Source organism: Schistocerca piceifrons, chromosome 5, assembly GCF_021461385.2.
Source record: "Schistocerca piceifrons isolate TAMUIC-IGC-003096 chromosome 5, iqSchPice1.1, whole genome shotgun sequence".
Taxonomy (NCBI): domain Eukaryota; kingdom Metazoa; phylum Arthropoda; class Insecta; order Orthoptera; family Acrididae; genus Schistocerca; species Schistocerca piceifrons.
In genome coordinates, this window is record NC_060142.1 from 670,470,037 (window position 1) to 670,495,173 (window position 25,137).

The 25,137-nt window shown below is 40.1% G+C and overlaps 1 protein-coding gene across 1 annotated transcript in view; it reads right to left on the minus strand.

The window, feature by feature from the left end:
* Positions 1 to 25,137, minus strand: part of LOC124798110 (ceramide transfer protein) — a 204,400-nt gene that overhangs the window by 121,791 nt on the left and 57,472 nt on the right. The window contains exon 3 of the mRNA XM_047261367.1: positions 6,066 to 6,177. Within this exon, the coding sequence (XP_047117323.1) occupies positions 6,066 to 6,177 (112 nt within the window). The remainder of the gene's footprint in view (positions 1 to 6,065; positions 6,178 to 25,137) is intronic.

Below are 25,137 nucleotides of genomic sequence, written 5' to 3' on the forward strand. Positions count from 1 at the left end.
CTCAACCTTCTCTGCCAGTTGCTGGAATGACAAAGAATGACTCTGGAGCCCAGACAACAGGCATTATTTGCTCCGATGTGTACCACTATCTGCAATTGGTTGAATCCTGTTCCCTCAATGGCTGCCGGAATAGGCTCTTCAACATACTGAATGAGGCTCCCAGGCATATGCACGGAGTGCATCTAGTGTCCTTTCCAGTCCCTTGCTGCCATTTCCCTAAGAGGTAACATCATTCACCGTACGATTGAACTGCCGACGATTACTAGACCTCCTCCTGATGCCGGACAAAACACGTTTCCCCAAAAAAGGTGAAATGAGACCCATTGGGTCAGTTCCAGTGAAAGACGTGTTGAGCCCTCTCTGGTCCCCGTCCACCCTGTAGATGGTGCCTAAATCCACCACTGATACACCACTCGCAGTCAAGTGGACAGGTAATGACAGATCCTGTACTTCCTGAAGAGGAGACAGGACCCACGGGAGAGGGTAACACTTGAGGTACCACTGTTACAGGTATCACAGGTACACGATTCTCGGAAGCTCTTCCAACACACCGATTCGCAACAACTCTCAATTGTTTGACAGTAGTCATAGTGATTTCCAGCTGCTTACGAATGTGAACCAACTTATCCCGTGTTTGAGAACAGCATTCACAGTGGGGCTGCATTTTGGCTCGTGCAATGTATTACAAGGCTGTGAACAAGGGAGTTTAAATTAAACCCGCTGATTATCTTTTAATCTGTTGAGCTAAAAAGTTGCTTAATCCCTATAAGAATAATTTGAAACAGATACACAAAATGAGATTTCTATTAACGCAACACAAACACCTGTGGTAAGAGTTACTGGTTTCCTAAAATGTTTTGATGTTAGTTATAGCTGTTAGCAAATTTGAAAACCAAGTTAATTTATGTTAAATGCAGATAATATATAGGGCTACTCCTCTTTAAGGGAAAACTAGATATGACACAAAATATTAAATTAGAAAATCTGTTAAAGTAACTAAATCACTAACCCCGATTTGTTACAAATTGCTCGTAGATTATGCAAAGACAATGGTAGCTTCCAAAAATTCTCTAAAACGCACATTTATTTGTGTTGAAATTCAGGGGTGATGTATTCTTTGACTGAACTGTGAAACACAAACGTTGATTTCCTATGAATTAAATTACATATCCAAAACACTGACACCACTAACTTACAAAAATGTAGTTTTGTAAGTGTCCAAAAATTCTGAAACTACCCTATTTTTCATGTAATTGTACAATGAAACTAGAGAAAGATTGTTTTGGGCGAGGACAGCCTCTGTCCATAAAAATTTTAAAAGAACATAATTTAGTTTAAGCCTACAACTGACAGTAACAATACTAGTTTCCGCTGGCCACTACAATACCCAAACGAAAGTTTTCTCCAGTTTGCTAGATATCAGAAATAAATCTCTAACTAGGACCCAACAAAACTAATATCTCAGTGATATCACAGGGTTTGTTGTATGCATGTATGAACGTCACTACTGGTTTAGAACTTGTTGGTTTGTGGGGGTTGAAGGAACCAGACTACAAAGGCCATCAGTACCACTTAGAAGTGTTTTTAATGTTAATGAGGATACCAAAAAGGTTTCAAGTAGCTTCTTACATTCTTGTGGGCCTTCACTTTCACCTTCGTATGTATACCCTGAGAAACATGATGCCTTAACTATGGACAAGACACATTCTCATAAATCTGAATCTGTTTACTGTACCCTCCAAGCAGGTGCTCGGCTGGGATGAGTATTATTATGTTTCACATCATTGAAGGTCAGATGTCGTACTGCGTGATCTTATATATTATAAATGCTTGCTACTGGTCTGTTGACTGTAGTAACTTACTATGCTATGTTGTAACACCACCTTTTTAACAATAAACATGTTTTTCGGTGTCATAATGTTGGAGTCTGAAAACAATTTATTTTGCATTAATGCAACACATTGTTGCACGTACTAAACAATGGAAAATCCGAGACGTAATGCAACAATATTATGAAGAGGAAGGTTTCTATCTTTGTTAGAACAGAAGTTACAGTCATATTTGTCAGCAGCGTTTGTCAAATTTTCCACTCTTTTTAGAACTTTTGAGTGGCCACTAGTCTCATCTTACTTGTGCTAAAATTCTGCAATTTGGTATTTGCCATTTTCTTGTCATGTGCAAGGAACACAACAAATTTTATGAAAATTGAAGAGGGTCAGGTTGACACCTTTTAACTCTGACACGGAATGACTCTAAGGTATTTTGCCTTTCTCATACATCTTGCACACCAGGTGAAATAGTTATGTCATGGCTGACTGTCCTAAGGATCTCAATATTTCTGAGAGGACATTTGACTACTCCAGGGCTTTTGTTTCAACTTAGATCTTCCAGTGCTCCGCAAATTCTTCTCACAGTACCATATCGCCTGTCTCATTTTCACACGCTTCCACTTCCCTTTCAACAATATTATCTACTTGTTCATTTCCCTTGTAGAGTCCATAAATACACTGAAGCAACAAAGTCATGGGATAGCGACATGCAAATATACAGATGGCGGCAGTAATACACAAGTTATAAAAGGGCAGTGCATTGGCAGACCTGTCATTTGCACTCAGGTGACTTATGTAAAAAGATTTCCAACATGATTATGGCTGCACTAAGGGAATTAACAGGCTTTGAAGGTGGAATAGTACTTCAAGCTGACACATAGGACATTCTACTTCAGAAATCTTTGAGGAATTCAATATTCTGACATCCACACAATGTCAAGCGTGTGCCAGTTATACCAAAGTTCAGGCATTACCTCTCATCACACAGCAGCCGACGGCCTTCACTTAATGACTGAAAGCAGTGGTGTTTGTGTAGAGTTGTCAGTTCTAACAGACAAGCAATCTGTTAGGACAGTGCAACGAAAATTGATGTTAATGGGCAATGGCATCAGATGACCAATTTTAGTGCCTCTGCTGACAGCACAGCATCACTTCCAGTGGCTCACCTGTGCTCGTGACCATTTCGGTTGGACCCTAGGTTACTGGAAAATTGTGGCCTGGTCAACTGAGTCCCAATTTCAGTTGATGAGAGCTGATCATACGGTTTTAGAGTGTGGCACATACCCCATGAGACCATAGACCCAGGTTGTCAATAAGGCACTGTGCAAGCCAATGAAAAGGACTGGTTCCTCAGGCCCAACTGAGCCAATCACTGATGGAAAATGGTTATGTTCAGCTACTTGGAGACCACGTGCAAATGTTCAGCAATGAAATTTTTATGGATGAAAAATGAGATAATCATATGGCATTGACAGCCACGAGTCCCCACCTGGGGATGTTTGGCCGCCAAGTTGCAAGTCTTTCCAGTTGATGCCACATTGGGCAACTTGCGTGTTGATGCTTATGGATTACCACATGCTCTATCACTGGACCACAATTGTTCACAACTGATCTGAAGGACATTCTGGACAATTCGAGCGAATCATATCGTCACGCCAGACTGCCCGACATGAATTCCACACACATTTACGGGACATAATCGAGAGCTCAGTTTGTGCACAAAATCCTGTACTCGAAACTCTTTCACAATTATGGATGGATATAGAGGCAGCAGGAAACTTCCAATGACTTGTTGAGTCCATGGCATGTCGAGCTGCGGCACTATGCCGGGCAAATGGAAGTCCGACACGGTATTAGGAGGTACCCCATGACTTTTGTCACCTCAGTGCATATTCCCTTCTTTATTTAGCACTTGCCAGCTTTTATTAAACATACAGTTGCTTGTCTTTTCTCCATAGGCCCCTTTCCTCTTCCTATATAGGCTATGTTATACATGCTTCTACAGCCTTTCATTTGTCTCTAACATTTGCTGCTTACCAATTTTGCAATTTCTGCCAATCTTGTCTCTTAGGCACCTGTATTCACTTTCACCTGCCTCATCTGCTGCACTTTTGTATTTTCTCCTTTCATCTTTTACTGTATTCGCTTCCCCTGTTGCAGTCAATTATTATCTAATGATCCCTCTGCAACTCTCAACAATGTCTTGTTCTTCCATTTGCAGCTACATACATATTCTGCAAGCCACCGTGGGGTGCATGGTGGAAGGGAACTTGTGACTCTAACAGTAATTTCCTTTTCTATTCCACTTGCAAACAGAGAGAAAGAAACAACAGTTTATATGCCTCCATACGAGCTCTAATCTCTCCTATCTTATCTTCATGATCCTTATGTGAAATGTATGATGGCAGCAGTAGAACCGTTCTGCAGTCAGCATCAAATGCCAGTTCTCTAGAGTTTCTCAATAACAATACCTGTGGGGAAAAAAGGTGCCTTCCCTCCAATGATTTCCATTTGAGTTCCCATAGCATCTCTGTAATACTTGCATGTTGTTCGAAACTACCGGTAACAAATCTAGCAGCCTGCCTCTGAACCGCTTCAATGTCTTCCTTTAATCCGACCTGGTGCAGATCCCAAATACTCTTAACAGTACTCAACAATGGGGGTGCCCTAGTGTCCTATATGCAGTTTCTTAAAATTCTTCCAATAAAATATAGTCAACCATTCTCCTTCCCTACAACAATCCTTACATGGTCATTCCATTTCATATTGCTTTGCAATGTTATATCTAAATATTTAATCCACGCGACTGTGTCAAGTGGCATGCTACTGATGCTGTACTCTTAACATTATAGATTTGTTTTTCCTATTCATCTGCATTAACTTACATTTGTCTACTTTTAGAGCTAGCTGCCATTCATCACACCAACTATGGAGTTTGTCTTAGTCATATTGTATCCTCCTACAGTCACTCAATGATGACACCTTCCCTAAACTACGCCATCATAAGCAAACAGCCACAGACTCCTGCTAACTCTGTCCACCATGTCAGATTTACGTATATCAAATTATCCATGTCCCATCTCTGTAATTTCCTAACTTTTTGCAATTTCTTATGTTTAAGTTACAGTTCATAACCAATAAATTAAGCTCACAGTTTGCACCCGCCCCTGGAAATGTCTTACAGTTTAAAATCTGGTTCCAAGATCTCTGCTTTACCATTACATATTTAATGAGAAACCTTAGTTTCCTGAAGGCTCTTGCACGTATACAACTTTGTTTCTTGAGTCTTAAACCAAGCATTAGCAATGATTAAGTTAAGCTCTGTGCAAAATTCTTCCAGATTACTACTTCTTTCATCCCCCCCCCCCCCCCCACCTCTTCTGTCAGTATTCCCCTACAATTTTTCCTTCTCCTCCCTTTCCTTTAAATTTTCACTCACTAAACTGAACAATTTCTTTTCTCTCATCATATATTTTTTTCAATATCTTCATCATCTGTGGAGCTATCTGCCATACAATAAACTAATACTACTATGATGGGTGCCGGCATCATGTCTAGCTTATTCACATTTCTATTTTCTTTTTCATTATTACACCTACTCCTGCATTATCCTTAGTCAACTTCACACTTACAACCCTGTAATCAACAGGCCAGAAGTCCTCTTTACCCTGCCACCAAACTTCACTAATTTTCCCCGTATCTAATTACAACCTACCCATTTTCCTTCTTAAATTCTGTAACCTCTCTATCCAATTAAGGTACTTAACATTCTACACTCCAACTCGTAGAATGAGTTTTGTTTTCCCTGATGACAGTATCCTCCTAAGTTGTCCCCTGCCTTGAGTTTCGAATGCATGACTATTTTACCTCCAGAATATTTTACCCAAGAGAACGCTATCATCATTCAACCACACATAAGAGCTGCATTCCTTCAGGAACAACTGTGGTTGTAGTTTCTGTTTTCTTTCAGCTGCTTGCAGTACCAATACAGCAAAGCTGTGTTGGCTAGTGCTACAAGGGCGGTTCAGTCAGTCATTTAGATGGTTGCCCCTGCAACTACCGAAAAGGCTCTCTTCAAGAATCAATGTGGCTGCACTTACAATATGGCTATCTGTACTGCTCCACTCAAGTCACCCCAAGTCAGCAAGGTCCATGGTTCATGACAGGTGGAGCTGTACACATACAGAACTACAGTAGATTAAGAGCTGTAAAGCAAATCGATCTCTGAAGCTGTACCTCTACCCTTCTTGAAACTTGATGTAGAAGCTGTTGATAAAGTGTTTGAAGTCAGCGATACGGCACTACCGTGACGTTTCAAGTTGTTCTCACTGCCATAACCGGATTCAGCCTGTAACATTCACCAGAAATCCGAATTTACCAATTAAAAATAGTTCTTCACTTGTACTTAATAAGGTATAGTCTATGAGGGAAAACAAACACACACACACACACACACACACACACACACACACTCACTACGGACAAAGAGATGACGATCATGATAATTATCTGAACTACTTCCCAAATCTCAAAGAGGTCTTCCAAGGAGTCCCTGTCAACTGTGTCCTCCACACCACCAACACCACATTCTTATAGCTCAAACTTGAAATTTATGAAAATTAAGAATGAACTTTATACTCTAAATAAATATGTAGGTGCAGTGCAATTTGACATTTAGTTTTTTGTTGTATGATCTCGGCCTAATCTACCTGTTCTGGAACCTACTTTCAGAAGTTACCCATATTTTCCCCTGAATGATATCTGGTCCTTTAAATATTTGACAAGTAGTTCTGGTACAAATAATAAAAGAGAGAATCACAAAACATTAACTGTTCTTTTTGGTCAGATGTCAAGTAAAAGCCATTAATGTGATATCAGCTCTGATTAACTGTTCCACCCAGGCAGTCCTGCCAGGTATCTTTACAAGTAATATTCTCCAGCAATTACTACACACTGGAGGAATTACCAACTACACAGCAGCCTAAGAAATAGACATCATATTACCTGCTGAACACGGAAATTCACCATCTTTCATGTCTACAGACAATAATTTCCACACTGTGTGACATTATGCTTTCCTGGTGTAATTTTGAAATGTTCTCGGGTTCCCAGGGAACACCTGTCTGAATACTAAAGAATATTTGAAAATCAATTTTCAAACCAACATCAAGTATACTTTTGGTGTTACCTGGTGAGAGTGTCTTGTATTATCAGTAACAACAAGGCATCAACAAGTTGCTGAAGCTCCCTTTCACATCTTTTTTGGAATGTATGTTGCTGATGTCGGCATTAGTCTCGGATGGAGGTATCAAAGAACATTTCTTCCACTAGTGTGCTATTGATAGTATAAGAACAAGTAGCAGTACACTCATCACATTTCTGTTACGGGAGCAACTCCTCTGCATGCTGATGCCTGCTTATATACAGCATTTTATTCTGACATTTTTTTGTCACCACATGATACTTGTAGACATTTCAGTTCTGTATTGCTAGCTATGCAGGTTCCATCCAGATAAATACTGTTTCACCTCTTACGTATGCCACAACCTCAGTCACTAACTTTTAACTGGCCTTTGTATCAACAACAAAAAGTGAATGCAATTTGGTAAACCACAGCCGTCATTTGACAAGTTACATTTTCATGGCCACTAACAGAATGAATGGTGACAGATAGAGTAACTAAGGTTAAAAATGTCACTTCCAGAAACACATCAACATCAAGAACTTTCATCTAAATTCCACTGTTAGAACATTATACATTTTGTAACATCGATATTTTTTTTTACTTGCTTACTGTATCCTCCTTTAATCTTCTTTTTAGGTTTAAATAAAGATTTCTGCTTCTCACATGACAAACATGAAAGTGTTAGTTTTGAAATTAATAGTCCTGCTAATTTTCCCACACACTGTTGGCCACTACAATCTGATGAGTTCACACAGAGACAATAGTAATTAACTCGCACCATGAAGTCACACTGAAGTAGTACTTTGCAGACATTATTACTAACCACAAAACAAAAAGTAAAGTGAAATGATACAATGTCAGAGGCTTTACTGGTCTCATACAGGTATCATTTTTATGTATATAGATTGAAGCTGCGAGTAAAAATCTGTACCAAGGCTGGGACTTGACCCCAGGTCTCCTGCTTATTAGGCAAGTACATTTGCCATTAAGGGGAGCCGGAGGTGCCTATGCCGCCCATGTTAAAATCACCAAGTTTGAGGAACATTTATGAATAAACTACCAAATAGAAAAATTTATATATAGAGTGGTTTAGTATTGCAGTTATGACAGAGGGATTTTGGAGTATCTTTTCTAGTTTCCTTCCAATTATTTTTTTTATTAATGACCCAAACTTTTTTTTACAAATAATTGCTTTATAATTAAACTGAAATGAAACTACTGAACATATTGCCAAATGGCTGTTTTACAATGTAAGTTTGACCACTAGGAGTGCTGTATAAAAATTTCATCTCTCTAGCTTGAGTGGATTTTGAGAAAATGTTCCTTATATTCGAAAAATTCTAATTTACGGGAAATGGCTATCAAAGTTTCTCAATACATTCCTGCACTATAGGATGGATTATCAGGGTCTTCTTCTTCATCCTCCAAAAGCTTCCTCTTCTGTCTTCTTTTCTGGCCTGTTGTTCCATCATACTTCATATGCCTTTCTCTTCTTTCTGCTCCTCTTATCCTTTCTCTGTCAATATTTCTTAGTGCTCGTACAGTGTTCACCCCAGCTGTAAATCCTAATGCCTTCAGAACTTCACACTTTACACTGTTCCCTTGGTTGTAGGTTGCTATTGAATCATAAATGCCAAAGTGCAGTGTTTTTATGCTTACAAAAAGCCTTTTAGGGATCACTTTCCAAATCAAATTGTTTATACGCTCTCATTAGGATTCTGCGTCTTTCCGTGTAGACATTTGTGTAACAATTCTGGCTGTGCTAAGTCATGAAAAATTGGTTTTATTGCGTTTATCACAGCTGCTGGCAAACCATGTTTGTGAACATAGTCCTTTTTTGCATTATATTTGCACCAGGAATCTTTTGGGCACAGGCTGTGTTGAGGGTATTCATTGGAAGAGGCAGTATGAAGGAATAATGCCCACACTGCTTTTCGTATGTCACTAACATTACTAGTATTTTGCCTTATAGCATACCCATAGTATCTCTGTAGATGTTCAATCACCTCATCAGTAAGCCTGCCTCTCCCTCCTATTGTCTTTCCAACACTGAGCTTACTTGAACCCAAAGTTTGTTTGAGCCTTCGAAGCTGTGCACCCATACGCTTTTGCACATGCCCAATGCATTCCAACTTTTCAACTACAAATTAATTTCCATATGGTTTCAGTTCCTCTATAGTCTTGAAATCTTTGGAGTCACCATCCTCGTCACCATCCCCAAGGTAGTATTTGTACCTAACGTTGTATCTGGGAACTGAACGTTCAAAAATTTGTTTCACTCCATCCACTTCCATTGCTCCACTTGATCCACTAAAATTTGCCTCACAGGTTCCACTGTGCTCTCCTTTGATTTTATTTTTGCACCTACAATGTTTTGATAATATTGCAACATCTATCACTTTTGCACTATCACCACAAGTAGCAGTTACAACCCCACTCAGGGATTTATGACCCCTCTTTTGCCAGGAACCATCTAATGCCACTACCAAATCCCTAGAACCACCGTTCATTTCTACAGATTCCTCCACTGCTTCCTTCATGGTTTTCAAAGCCACATCTTCAACAGAGGATCCTACCAGTTCACAGTAGTACCCAAATTTGCTTGGAGAATGAGGAAGATATTAGTGTTTAACGTCCCGTCGACAACGAGGTCATTAGAGACGGAGCGCAAGCTCGGGTGAGGGAAGGATGGGGAAGGAAATCGGCCGTGCCCTTTCAAAGGAACCATCCCGGCATTTGCCTGAAGCGATTTAGGGAAATCACGGAAAATCTAAATCAGGATGGCCGGAGACGAATTTGCTTGGAGGTGATGGCAAGTTCCTAATACCACAAAACAGTTTACCAGCAGCAGGCCCTTTTCCAATGGATCGAAGACCACACACAAGTCGAACATTCACATCAAACACTATAGATCGTCCATTTTCACCAAAGAGACTGGCATGTGAATTGTAGAAAGTCACTTGATACTTGCAACATGCACAGATTATCATCATCTCACAAGCTAAACCAAAGTGCTTTGTTATCTCTAGTCCCACTCCTACACTTGAACACATTTTGCACAGAACACTTTCTTTCAGCACAGAAGATAATAATCCAATATTCAGTACTTCGTTAATATCATCACTGTCACTAACATATTCACAAAATCTGTCACTTCCACCAGTCAGCTTCTTACTAGAAGATGTCACAGGGCTATGGCCGGCCAAGTGTTGCTTAGCAGAAGAACGCACTGTTTCAGTAATTGTAGTATCGTTCTTCCTCTTCTTATATACACGGTTACTAAAACGTGGCATCGTAACCAGAACAACGCTTTACACAAGAAGTATAATACTACCAACAGGCGCAACACTGAACTAATTCCAAACGGTAAACAGCATAGAAATGATGTTCCGCGCTCTTAGCGCTTCATTTGTCACAGAAAACAATGTAGCCAACCCTTGCACACTCGCTGTATGCGTAACATAAGGCGCTGTATGCGTAACAGGCTGAGAAAATCCCAAGCAGTTCACCAGGAAGTCACGAGAGGGTGTTAGATGCATTCAGCGGACACCCATTTCCTATGCAGGCGTGGGGGAAAATGGTAATAACTCCACTTCTAGGGCGAGGAATGTTACAATTAATTTTCGTAATTTTTTTGGATTTGACCACCTCCGGCTCCCCTTAAGCCACCTTGGCACAGCGGTTTACACAAATGCATGGATTACCCTGGCACACCTCCCTTCTTGATCCAAATACTTCCTGTCACTCCAGTCTATAGTAAAAAATAAAGTTGGTATGACCAAGCATAATCAACTAACTGATGACAGTAGCAATGAGACAGAAGATCATAAATTCAAATCACTAGATACTAACCTTTATGTATTCTTCCAACAGTAGTTGTAAACATAGGGAAAAAAGGACGATTTAAAAGACATCCTTTAGACTTAGTTAGATAGGTATTGCATGCTCCATCACCATCACCGCCAACACACATTATTTTTACCAAGTCCATTGCCAAAGAGATCACAAAAATCATTGGATAAATGACAAGCGGTTCGTTGGTTGATTGTGGGAAGGGACCAAACAAGGAAGTCATCAATCCCATCAGTTTGGGGAACAATGGAGAAGGAAGTCGGCTGTGCCCTTACAAACAAACCATCCCAGCATTTGCCTGAAGCGATTTAGGGAAATCACGTAAGCCTAAATCAGGATGGGCAGACATGAGTTTGAACCATCTTCCTCCCAAATGCGAGTCCAGTGCGCAAACCACTGCGTCACCTCGCTCGGTCACCAACAAGCAGTAACTCTTCTTACTATGATAGTATTCCAGCCGAAGAACTTGTAATGACAAGGTAGTGGGCCCCATGAGCAGCCTTTATATACAGTTGATGATTCAAGATGTACGACCGAAAGACTGAAATACAAGGCAGCAACATCCACTTAAGCAGGGTTAAGTAAGCAATTTCTAATTGAAGAACATAATTCTCAAAGGTGTCACATGACAAAACATTGCTGTTCTATTATAAACAATACTGTGTGTTAATAACAATATTGTGAAAAGGAAAGTTGCACTCACGCAAACGCAACTCGCACACACGACTGCAGTCTCAGGCAACTGAGGTCACAGTTACAGGGGAACAGCTCCCTGACACCTGTACTGCAGGATGGTGATAAGTTGATGGTGGCTCTATTATGCACTGGGGAACATTCACGTGGGCATCCATGAGTCAAATGGGGCTTGTGCAAGGTACCATGGCGGCCAAATAGTCTCATACACTGGTTGCAGACACATACAATCCTTCACGACAATCATGTTTCTCAATGCCAGTGGAATTTTTCAACAAGATAATGCACTATGTCACAAGGTCAGGAACACAGTGACAAGTTCCAACTGAGGTGCTCGCCCCCAAACTCCTGGAATTGAACCCGATCAAACACATCTGGGATGTGACTGAATTTGGCGTCAGAGCTCATTGCCCCAACCCCTCCCCGGAATTTACTGGAGTTAGGTGACATGTATGCAGATGTGGTACCAACTCCCTCTAGCGACCTACCAAGGCCTCACTACTCCCATGCCACAATGCGTTGAGACTGTTATCCACAACAAAGGTGGACGTACTGGCTTTTAGGGAGGTGGTCATAATGATCTGGTTGCTACATGTCTGTCAGATGATAATATAACTAAAATGTCTTCATCAATAAAAAACTGGTGTTAAACAATATGAAACATGAAAATGTTATGTCACTGATCTTGCAAAAACATATTTTTCAAACAATAATAAAACAAAATGTCTTTATCAATACAAAACTGACATTAAACAATATGAATATGAACACTTTTCACCATTATTCCTGACAGTTCAATGCAGAATGACTTGACTTCTTCAGGAAGGCAGTCCAACACTGACAACAGATCTTTCTTCTTTCCAGCAGTGATACTATTTTGACATTTCAGGACAGGTATTCCAGATTTCTGTGTATACCTCTGTGTCTTCCCTTTTTCAAACATGAAATTCTTTCCGGTCTTCTATATCACTGAAAATTGTTTTCATTACATTTTCTCTAGGATATCTCACATCTACTCAGTACCAGGAGGCATTTTTTATGTTCATTTTGTTAATTAAAATTAAGAATTCTGCAACAAATTGCCTCCATATGTACAACTTTGAAGTTCTTTATATTTTTGCTGATGTAATCACTTTTTCAAGTTCTGCTGGGACAAATGACTTCATTACTATTTTATGCTTCTCAACAAGAGCAAACTATCTGTTTCACTGTAAATAGCCTTGACTGCTAACAAGAAAATTATGCTAAATAACTTCAAAAACTCCAAGGAAAATCAGAAATAGGTAAAAATACATCATTACTCTGTTTTTATTTTGTCCTATTCTGTTAGCACTAAACAAATGTAGTTCTTTTTGTTCTATAATAACAAGATTGATAACACTTATAAGACATGAAGCTATTTTATTAACTATTAACAGTACCTTCATGCCATAAACACACACATAGGGAGTCTGGATGTCACCTAAGCTGGTGCAGAAATTAAAACAGCTTAACTGACGAAGTTAACACATTTCAGAATGAGTAAGTGTAGGGACATACACTACTTGCTGCAAATCCATAGAAATAGCGGATATTTCACTTCCTGGCACTTAAGTAAGAGCAACTGTGGATTCATCTCATTTTCCGCACAACCTACTTACAAAGGTGCAATTCTCGTGCATGTTTTGCATGTAAACGTTGTAGAGTTCATTCTCGAATTTCGCATTGCAGGTTGTCAACAGTTTTCACATTTATCTAGCTCGGGGTGATGGAATTTCAGTTCAGGAAATTGTTGCTTGAAGACCTTCTTATACAATATGTATGTAACTTTGTTGTTTGGAAATATTTCATTAAATGCAACTGACATTTTGTGGATATTCAAGTCTGGACTTAGAAATTGGGTGTTAAATTCTGCCTTTGAGTAATGGCTTTGAAAATTAATTAACATGATTTTTCAATCAGCACTCATCGTCATCTGTATACTTAGAGAGTATATTAAATTCCCTGTTGTCAAAGTAACTTATGTCACCCTGATCCTTTTTAGAAATTACCACTTCTATTTCTTTGCAGCCTACATCACAAATGTTCATTAATGTATTTTTGCAAACACAAATCAAGTCACGTTTCCCATTTGGGACACTGTACGACGTCTATTCAAAATAATTTCGAAACATCCATAATTTCACAACAATGGTATGTTGGAGCAAAATGCAACTGGCATCCCAGCACATGCCTATGTTTAAAGTGTAGTTACCAAAGCTTTCATTTTGTATGTCTGTTAGTTATTGTTCACTGCTGTATTGATTAGAACATTGTGTCGCAGAGTTTGCAAATTCTGAGATAGCAGAGTTAGAGGAGCAATGTGTCTGCATTAAATTTTGTATGAAATTCAAGAGAACCTTTACAGAGACACACCACATGATGCAGTAAGCAATGATGAGTGCTTAAGCCATACTTGGTGTTACGAATGATTCTTACAGTTTAAAAATGGATGGACAGAAGTTAAAGATGAGCCTCATTCAGGAAATCTATCGATGGCGCTCATGTCAGGAACGTCAACAAAATTGTGCGTGCCAATCAAAGACTGAATGTCCAAGAGAGATTGCGGAAGAACGTAACATTTCAGTTGGATCATGTTATGAAATCCTGACGTGGCATCTTAGAATGCACCATGTGCTTGGTGGCATCTTAGAATGCACCATGTGCTTGGTGGCATGTGGTGCATTCGTCCCTCGCCTCATGAGTCACGACCAGAAAGACCTTCGCCTCACAATCTGTGAAGAGCTTTTGGATTGCGCAAAATTAGAATGAGATGTTCCTTAAGGGAATCACAGCTAGTGAAGAGATGGGAGTCTATGGTTCTGAAGGTGAGACCAAGGTTCTATCTTCACAATGGGTCAGGAGAGGTTCTCCAAGACCAAAACAAGCTCGTCAGGCCAGGTCAAATGTCAAAGCCATGCTTATAGTTTTCCTAGACTCTGAAGGCTTACTCATCATGAATTCGTGCCACAGGGACAAACTGTTAATCAATGATACTATTGGTATGTGTTGCGACGCCTGCAAGAAAATGTGAGAAGGAAATGGTCTGAAATGTACAAGACAATTCGTGGTTCTTGCGTCATGTCAACACACCCACACATTCTTCCCTCTTGGTGCATGACTATAGCAGTCAAAGTCCTCCGTACACTCCATAGCTGGCCCCTGTGGACTTACTTTATTTCTAAAGTTGAAAACCCTGTTGAAAGGATGAGAACTTCGTGCGATAGAGCAAGAGGTGTTCCAAGCCTGCTTCTGGAACTGGAAACGATGTTTATCAATTGTGGTGCTGAGTATTTCGAAGGAGACCATGCACATTAAGTAAAAGGTAAGCATAAAAAAATTTGTGGACAAAGTTGTGGTATTTTTTTGAACACACTATGTTGTTGTTGTTGTTGTTGTTGTTGTTGTTGTTGTGGTCTTCAGTCCTGAGACTGGTTTGATGCAGCTCTCCATGCTACTCTATCCTGTGCAAGCTTTTTCATCTCCCAGTACCTACTGCAACCTACATCCTTCTGAATCTGCTTAGTGTATTCATTTCTTGGTCTCCCTCTACGATTTTTACCCTCCACGCTGCCCTCCAATACTAAATTGGTGATCCCTTGATGCCTCAGAACATATCCTACCAACAGATCCCTTTTTCTGGTCAAGTTGTGCCACAAACTTCTCTTCTCCCCAATCCTATTCAATACTTCCTCATTAATTATGTGATTTACCCATCTAATCTTCAGCATTTTTCTGTAGCACCACATTTCGAAAGCTTCTATTCTCTTCTTGTCCAAACTATTTATCGTCCATGTTTCACTTCCATACATGGCTACACTCCATACAAATACTTTCAGAAATTACTTCCGGACACTTAAATCAATACTGGATGTTAACAAATTTCTCTTCTTCAGAAACGCTTTCCTTGCTATTGCCAGCCTACATTTTATATCCTCTCTACTTCAACCATCATAAGTTATTTTGCTCCCCAAATAGCAAAACTCCTTTACTACTTTAAGTGCCTCATTTCCTAATCCAATTCCCTCAGCATCACCCGACTTAATTAGACTACATTCCATTATCCATGTTTTGCTTTTGTTGATGTTCATCTTATATCCTCCTTTCAAGACACTGTCCATTCCATTCAACTGCTCTTCCAAGTCCTTTGCTGTCTCTGACAGAATTACAATGTCATCGGCCAACCTCAAAGTTTTTATTTCTTCTTCATGAATTTTAATACCTACTCCGAATTTTTCTTTTGTTTCCTTTACTGCTTGCTCAATATACAGATTGAATAACATCGGGGAGAGGCTACAACCCTGTCTTAGTCCCTTCCCAACCACTGCTTCCCTTTCATGTCCCTCGACTCTTATAACTGCCATCTGGTTTCTGTACAAATTGTAAATAGCCTTTCGCTACTTGTATTTTACCCCTGCCACCTTTAGAACTTGAAAGAGAGTATTCCAGTCAAAATTGTCAACGGCTTTCTCTAAGTCTACAAATGCTAGAAACGTAGGTTTGCCTTTCCTTAATCTTTCTTCTAAGATAAGTCGTAAGGTCAGTATTGCCTCACGTGTTCCAGTGTTTCTACGGAATCCAAACTGATCTTCCCAGAGGTTGGCTTCTACTAGTTTTTCCATTCGTCTGTAAAGAATTCGTGTTAGTATTTTGCAGCTGTGACTTATTAAACTGATAGTTTGGTAATTTTCACATCTGTCAACACCTGCTTTCTTTGGGATTGGAATTATTATATTCTTCTTAAGTCTGAGGGTATTTCACCTGTTTCATACATCTTGCTCACCAGATGGTAGAGTTTTGTCAGGACTGGCTCTCCCAAGGCCGTCAGTAGTTCCAATGGAATGTTGTCTACTCCGGGGCCCTTGTTTCGACTCAGGTCTTTCAGTGCTCTGTCAAACTCTTCACGCAGTATCACATCTCCCATTTCATCTTCATCTACATCCTCTACCATTTCCATAATATTGTCCTCAAGTACATCACCCTTGTATAGACCCTCTATATAATCCTTCCACCTTTCTGCTTTCCCTTCTTTGCTTAGAACTGGGTTTCCATCTGAGCTCTTGATATTCATACAAGTCGTTCTCTTATCTCCAAAGGTCTCTTTAATTTTCCTGTAGGCAGTATCTATCTTACCCCTAGTGAGATAGGCCTCTACATCCTTACATTTGTCCTCTAGCCATCCCTGCTTAGCCATTTTGCACTTCCTGTCGATCTCATTTATGAGACGTTTGTATTCCTTTTTGCCTGCTTCATTTACTGCATTTTTATATTTTCTCCTTTCATCAACACACTATGTACATTGCAGTAATCTGCTGCCTACTGGTACCTTCACTCTCATTATTATGTTTTTAGTGTTTCTGGACCTCTCCAATGGGAACATGTCTTGGCTTACCCAATCCAGCTTACAGAATTAAATGAAGGCATGCAGCTTTGAATCTTTGTCAAGTTCTCTGCATTTGAATTTGCTTTTGCCATATTTTCTGTAAGAATGAATTATAAAGATGTAAATTAAGTAATGGAAACTCCAGGTCAGAATATCAAAAATATAAGGAAGAGAGAGAGATTGCTGTTCACCGTAAAGGTGATCAACTGAATTGCAGAAAATGAAAAGATACTTTCACATTAGCTTTTAGCAAAAGCCTTCATCAGAAAAGGACACACACACACACACACACACACACACACACACACACACACACACACACACACAACCACCATCTCCAGCAGCTCGGACCGGAATGCAACATCACACAGAACAGAAGCAGCAGTCTGGACGGAGCAGTGAAGGGGGAAGCATAGCAGGGTACAAGTGTAGGGGAGGAGAAGAGAATTGTCTGGCGGAACGTGTAGGGACCACATTCCAACAAGGGCAGCATAGGGAGGCTATGGGGCAGAGAGATGTGGAGAGGGAAAATGGGGAGCAAAAAAGGAGATGAGCCAGTGAGAATAAAGAGGGACAGGTGCGTTGGCAGAGGGAGGCACACAAGAGGGTGGGAGACTAAAACAGGGAGGAGGTAATAGGACACGGGGTGGAAACTGTTGGGTGGGGAGTGTGGGGATAGTATTTTACTGTCTGTTAAGGTGGGAAGGATCCAGATGGCTTGGATAGTGAAAAGCAGCCTTTGAAGTCAAGTATGTTTTGTCCAGCTGCATGTTGTGGCAAAGGGTGGTCTACTTTCTCTTGGCCACAGTTTGGCAACTGCCGTTCATCCTGGTGGACAGGTGGTTGGTAGTCACACCAATATAAAAAGCTGTGCAATTATTGCAGCAGAGGTGGTAAATGATACAGCTGCTTTCACAGATGCCCCAGTATCTAATGGTACAATAAGCCTGTGACAGGATTGGAACAGGAAGCACTGAGTAGGTGGACTGGGCAGGTCTTCAACCTAGGTCTCCCACAGGTAGTGGAATTAGGAGTGGCATAAGGATTGATTAGGATCTTGTGGAGATGCAGGCCCAATGGAACACCACTTTAGGAGGGGTGGGAAGGATCTTGGGTAGGATGTCCCTCATTTCAGGGCATGATGACATGTAATCAAAGCCCTGACAAAGGATGTTGTTCACTTGTGATAGTGCCTTGGTGAGACCCTTAGCATACTGCGCAAAGGAATTCTTGTCACTGCAAATATTCCAACCCCAGGTGGCCAGGCTGGTGTAGATGGGATCGAAACGCAGGTACTGCTGGTGGTTTTAATGTGGATACAGGTGAGGATGGAGCCATCAGAGAGGATAAGGTCAATTTCCAGGAAGGTGGAGGACCACATAAAGTGGATGGGAGAGAAGGAGCTGAGGTTGTGATGGAATGAATACACAGCTGTCTTGGCCCTGAGTCCAGAGCATGAAGATATCATCAATGAACCTGGATCACACTAGGGGTTAGTCATTTTGGGAGGCTAGGAAGATCTTCTCTATATGGCACATAAAAAGGTTTGCATAGGAGGTTGCCAAGCAGGTGCCCAAAGATGTGCCATGGATTTGTTTGTATAGCTTCCCTTCAAAGGAGAAGTAGTTGCGAGTTGGACAAAGTTAGTATAGTGCTGTATGAGGAATTAGGTAATGGGTTTGGAATCTGAAGGACATTGGGAAAGATGGTGTTCAACAGCAGTAAGATCACAGGCATGAGAGATGTTGGTGTGCAGGGAAGTAGCGGCGAGACATAAGGGAAGAGGTTGGTATCTTTGACGTGAGAGGCTACATTAGGGGCAATTGGGTGGAGGTATTGGTCAATGAGGGCCAATTTCTTACACTGGAGGCACAATAATAAGCTACAATGGGGTGTCCAGGATTGCTGAGTTTGAGGATTTTGAAGAGCATGTAGCAAGTTGGGTGTGAGGAGGGAAATGGATTTAGGGGAGAGCTTCTAGGAAGGATCTAATGCTTTAAGCAGAGATTGGAAGTTATGTTGGACTTCTGGGATGGGATCACTCTGGCAGAGTTTGTAGGTGCAGCAAGAATCAGATAACTAGCAGAGGCCTCCCACCAGGTAGTCACTGCATTTCATAACAACAATGGTGGACCCTTTGTGTGTAGGAGGAATGATTACATCTGGATTTGTTTTGAAGTTGTGCATGGCTGTCACTTCTGCTGCTGAAAGGTTGGTTTTCTGAGGAAGGGACCTGTGCAAGGTTGGTGGGGCCAAGTTGGAGGTAAGGTTTTCCTGGAAGGTGACCAGCCAGTGGTGGTTAGGTGGGAAACGGGAGGGGGAGGATCAAAGTTAGATGGTGGTGTGACTTAGGAGAATCCCCATCGACGCGCAGGTCGCCAAAGTGGCGTCAAATCGAAAGACCTGCACCAGGCGAACGGTCTACCCGATGGGAGGCCCTAGCCACACGACATTTCATTTTTTCAGGAGAGGCAGGGTTCAATGTTGGGATTAGGTTGATTTTGGTTTGAGGGATAGCTGGCAAAGAAATTTTTCCATTGCAAAGATCAGGAGAAGGAGAGTAAGTCTTTGACAAGTCCAACATGATTAAATTTGGCTGTAGGGCTAAAGGTGAGGCCTTTGGATAGGACTGAAACTTCTGTGGGACTGAGGGTTTTGGTGGATAGGTTAACAATAGTACTGCAGGAAAGTTTCAGCTCTGAATTTGGTGGAATGTTGGTAAGGAGTTTTGGGGAATGTGGCAAGCTGAAAAGAACATCTAGGCAGGGTCTGGTTGCTATGAGGGGCTGACAAGGAGGAACACTTTGGGATAGGATAGGGGTTGGATAGCAATGACTCGAGGTGGCAGTAAGATGTCAGCAGGTTAGATAACATTTAAGAGTGCCGTGCCCATAATATTACATTGCTAGCAGAGTTGGGGCAGTGTGCTTTCTTAAGACCTGTGACGCCCGTAATATTACAGGTGGTGCTCGCCAGTCAATTGTTAGCTTGCCCCACTCGCCTTTTAACTAGCTTGGGTAGTATTATGCATCTGTTGGCTACTGGAAGGCATGCAAATGCTTCTAGTATATATTTCCATCACTTGGGATTGCCACAGTGCAGTCCGATAATTGACACAACAATTGTTGCTGATGACACAGATGAAGATCCAACTTAATCTGATTCACGTAGGAAAACTGTGGTAAATTTTTATATCGTTTACGAACATTTTCAGTATAATGTATAAGATGAGATAATGTTCTACGATTTTTCATACTGCTAGTTTTTACAGTCATGTTTAACTGGCACTCATGTTCACTTATTATTCAAAACTTAGTGATGGAACTGAAAATGTGACACAGCAGTTCCCGTGTCCTCATAAACTTCGCAGACAGCAAATGTCAGGTAGGAAACAGACAATAGTGGAGAGGAATGATGACTGGAGTGAGATTTCATCTCAAATATTATTCCACTCTATACTGGTGTTTATGGAACCATCAATTGTACATCACTGGAGCACAAATACAGTAATTTCTTGCAGTTTTTGTCTAAACATGATGAGCAGAAACAGCGTTTCTGCTAATACCTCCAACCTTCATTCTCCTAAATGATAAAAACCAAATGAAAGATTAAGGTGAGCCAGGGTTCGATCCATTATTCAAAGTACACCTGGGAAGCAGAAGATATGTCAGAGGTGCAACTGAACTGTAACATCACAATTGATGAAGGGTATGTCCGTTTCGGGGACATCTCAGTTTCCAACAATATAGGCCACAAAAACTGTACCGACATGGAATCAAGCTATACATGCTTTCAGAGGCACAGTCTGGGTACATCTGGAACTTTGAAGTATTCTGTGTGCACTACAGTGTTGTAACCAATGTTGTCCTACGACTGCTTGACAATTTAGTAGGAAAGGGTTACACACTGTTCACTGACTGGTACTATACCAGTTTTTCATTAGAAACAGCTGTTGAAGTAAAAGGCAATGGTCTCTTTGGCACTGTCAAAAAGAACAAAAGAGGAATGTCATCTGATTTGTGTGCTACATCTCTTCCATGAAATGAAATGCTTTTCTGTTGTAAGAAAAATATTTTAGCCCTATGATGGAAAGACAAAGGAGCAGTTTTCATGATAAGCACAAGGCACAGGAAGACATGATTTTCTATACTGACAGGAGAAGATGAGGAAAAAATCAAATCAGCAGAAGTCCTCAGTTACAAAAAGAAGTTTAGTGTTGATCTATGTGACCAGAGAATGTCATACAGATTCACTCTGTGAGGCGATGGAGAAAACTGTCATTTCATCTACTTCTCATGGCTATTTCCAATGCTTGTATACTCTACATGCAGGTAACAAAAAAAAAAAAAAAAAAAAAAAATTAGTACCAGCCAGTTCAATACTACTGTTTGTAAGGACCTGTGCATGGCATGCAATACCGACCCTCAACTTTCCCCAGCGGCACTAATATTTAACAACTTGCTGGAAATCATTTCCTGAAGAGAATACCAATGCCACCAGGAAAAAAGAAAGCGCAGAAAACTTGCAGTGTATGCTCAGAAAGGAGTAAGAAACAAGGAGCAGCCAAGGGAAAAGATATGTCTTTTCAGTGTGGTGTGTGTAAAGTGGGGTTTGAGAGTACGTCAATATATTTACCATTTTCTTAAAGAGCAATTTATAAACTTTATTTTTTCAAAGCACAGAAAATATTTTCAAGTATCTACTGTATCTGAGCTTGTAGCTAGAAGTCAAATTACAGTGAAAACGTCTGGCAAATGGGGAAGGAGACTGTTATAAGGGCTGGCACAAGGGTCGGTAGATTTAAATTAGTGACTGCACTCTAGGTGCTAACTTATGAAGGTGGTGTCTGCAATGTTTCTCCAGCTTTTGGAGAGCAAGGGATTCAATTTCACATATGTGAAATATGGCAGAAGAGATTGCACACTAGCACTACCTTGCAGACAGAGCAAAGGTGGTTGCCAAATTAGTAACCAATACCTATCCTATATAATGGTTACAGTTTTAAATCACAATTTAATATAATTAATCTTAACATGCAATTCAGGTACCTCAAGTGCTGGAGGTTTCTTCTCTTTAAATATTGTACTAGCACACATGGTCACAACAATAAAATATATCCTTTTCACTTTAAATACAGGTAATGTATATAATTGGCCTCATAAGGCATGAACTACACTAAATTCAGAACTACCAACATTAACTACGCCGATTTGAATCACATCAGTGAGAATATCAATGTGGTGCTTAACACTTTTCAAAAGATCATGACTAATGGAGTTGACAGGAGTGCCATCTATTGCCATCAGTTTCAAACTGGAGATGATTCTTGGGGAAATGGCCTTAGCTTAATACACTTTCTGATCAAAAATCTCAGTTATGAACATTTTGGCACTCAACGCCTTTGGTAATTCCACTCTACAATCATAGACAATACTTCCTCTTTCCTACATTCTCACTCCTTGCTATGTTCTCAAAACATTTCGAGAAGTACTTAAAACATAAAATTAAACCTTTTTTCTGAGAAAAACATTTTACCAACAGCCAAATTCAGCTTCTGTAAATGCAAATGTGACCTTACAAACTCAATCCTGACAGAAATACTAACAAGAAGAATCACTCTTTTAGCATTTTCTATTATCTCAGTGCCTTTGATTGTGTAGATCATAAATTTTACTAGAGAAGCTAATATGGGATGATGATAAAGTCATTTTCCTTGCATGAAAAGGGGTCTACCATAACAACAGAAAGCAGAGTATCATGTTAATGAGTGATACAACTATAATAAGATTAAATTCTGAGCGGAACAACATTAAACACGAAGGGTGGAGAGCAATGGGGGCACTTGAATAGGTCAAGAAAGGTGACGAAACATTTGAAAACAGTAATTAAAAGGTGATAAAATATTTTTAAAAGGTAACAAATTATTTCAGTCAACAGATATGACACAAATGAATCATTTTCTATCTTATAATCCCCTACTAAATACACAAATTAAGACGATAATAAATTTCTCTTCTATAATTTTGGATGGAGCATGGCCGTCTTTTTCTTTCATACAAATTAATTAACATATGCAGGTAGATTGGTAATTTTGCATTGTTAATCGTAATTAACAAACAAAATCTACGTCATCACATTTTTACAACAAATGACATTCTATACTTCAGTATTGGAAAAATGTCAAAAAGTTATTTTTGGGTTAATATTTCTTAGGAATCTCAGCAAAATGAAGTAATCATACTAGATTTTCTTTTCTCAAGAGTTTTCTGTGTGGTTTATACCTTCTTTTCTTTCACTCTTTCTTCTACTTATATGGTTTGTGCTCCCTGCACAATATCCTGGGCCAGTGTAGTGTCTTTAAATCTTTTTAGTTCTTCCTACAGTTTAGCTGAAGCTTGAGAGAAAAGCTACTCTCATGTCTCCTTAGATAGTTGGTGTTCTTTTTTTCTTTTCTTTCAGAGTAGCTATCTCACAGTCAATTGATTTTGTGTTATTCATCCTTTTAACCTCCTGTTTTAAGTTGCCTTTGGTTTTGTTCCTCTTTTTATTTTTCTTCTAATTGAAGTTTTCTTTCCCTTTCAAATTCTTCCTCACAAGCAGCATAATTTGCATGTGCTTGCTTTCTGTCCACAGTTGATGAGCTGTGAGTCAATGGACACAGAATGTCAATGGGGCTACTGTCCCAAAGCATCTCTTTCAGCAAAACACTTTTTACAAATTTCTCACTCATCATCACTGCCTTTTCTTCCCCTAACGTGCACTTAAACACAGAATATCTTCTTTCTATGTTTGTATTTCCATTGAACAACATTAAGAGAAATCTCAACAAGTTTTGAAACATTTTGATACTTTAAATCTATGGATGATGGAGGAGGAGGAGGAGGAGGAGGAGGAGAAGGAGAGGGAGATTAGCGTTTAACATCCCGTTGACAATGAGGTCATTAGAGATGGAGCACACGCTCAGATTATGGAAAGATGGAGAAGGAAAACGGCCATGCCCTTTAGAAGGAACCATCCCGGCATTTGCCTTAAGCAATTTCGGGAAATCACTGAAAACCTAAATCAGGATGGACGGATGCGGGTTTGAACCGTCGGCCTCCCGAATGCAAGACCGTTGTGCCAACCACTGCGCTACCCTGCTTGGTATATTGATAATTAGTCTCTTTTTGTGATGTTTTGCTGTCAGATGGTCAATGCCTCTGTTGTGTAAATCTGGTTCATCTTCTTCAAACTGTAGGACTTCCCACTCATCTAATAAGTAATCCCACAGCACATTGAACGGCATCATTTTTACAACCGTTAACACATCACTACAGTACTACTACGGTAGTACAAGTTTATATGCCAACTAGCTCTGCAGATGAAGAAGAAATTGATGAAATGTATGATGAGATAAAAGAAATTATTCAGGTAGTGAAGGGAGACGAAAATTTAATAGTCATGGGTAACTGGAATTTGAGAGTTGGAAAAGAGAGAGAAGGAAACATAGTGGGTGAATATGGATTGGGGGAGAGAAACGAAAGAGGAAGCCGTCTGGTAGAATTTTGCACAGAGCATAACTTAATCATAGCTAACACTTGGTTCAAGAATCATAAAAGAAGGTTGTATACATGGAAGAATCCTGGAGATACTAGAAGGTATCAGATAGATTATATAATGGTAAGACAGAGATTACAGAACCAGGTTTGAAATTGTAAGACATTTCCAGGGACAGATGTAGACTCTGACCACAATCTATTGGTTATGAACTGTAGATTAAAACTGAAGAAACTGCAAAAAGGTGGGAATTTAAGGATATGGGACCTGGATAAACTGAAAGAACCAGAGGTTGTACAGTGTTTCAGGGAGAGCATAAGGGAAGAATTGACAGGAATGGGGGAAAGAAATACAGTAGAAGAAGAATGGGTAGCTCTGAGGGATGAAGTAGTGAAGGCAGCAGAGGATCAAGTAGGTAAAAAGACGAGGGCTAGTAGAAATCCTTGGCTAGCAGAAGAAATATTGGATTTAATTGATGAAAGGAGAAAATATAAAAATGCAGTAAATGAAGCACGCAAAAGGGAATACAAATGTCTCAAAAATGAGATCGACAGGAAGTGCAAAATGGCTAAGCAGGGATGGCTAGAGGACAAATGTAAGGATGTAGAGGCTTATCTCACTAGTGGTAAGATAGATACTGC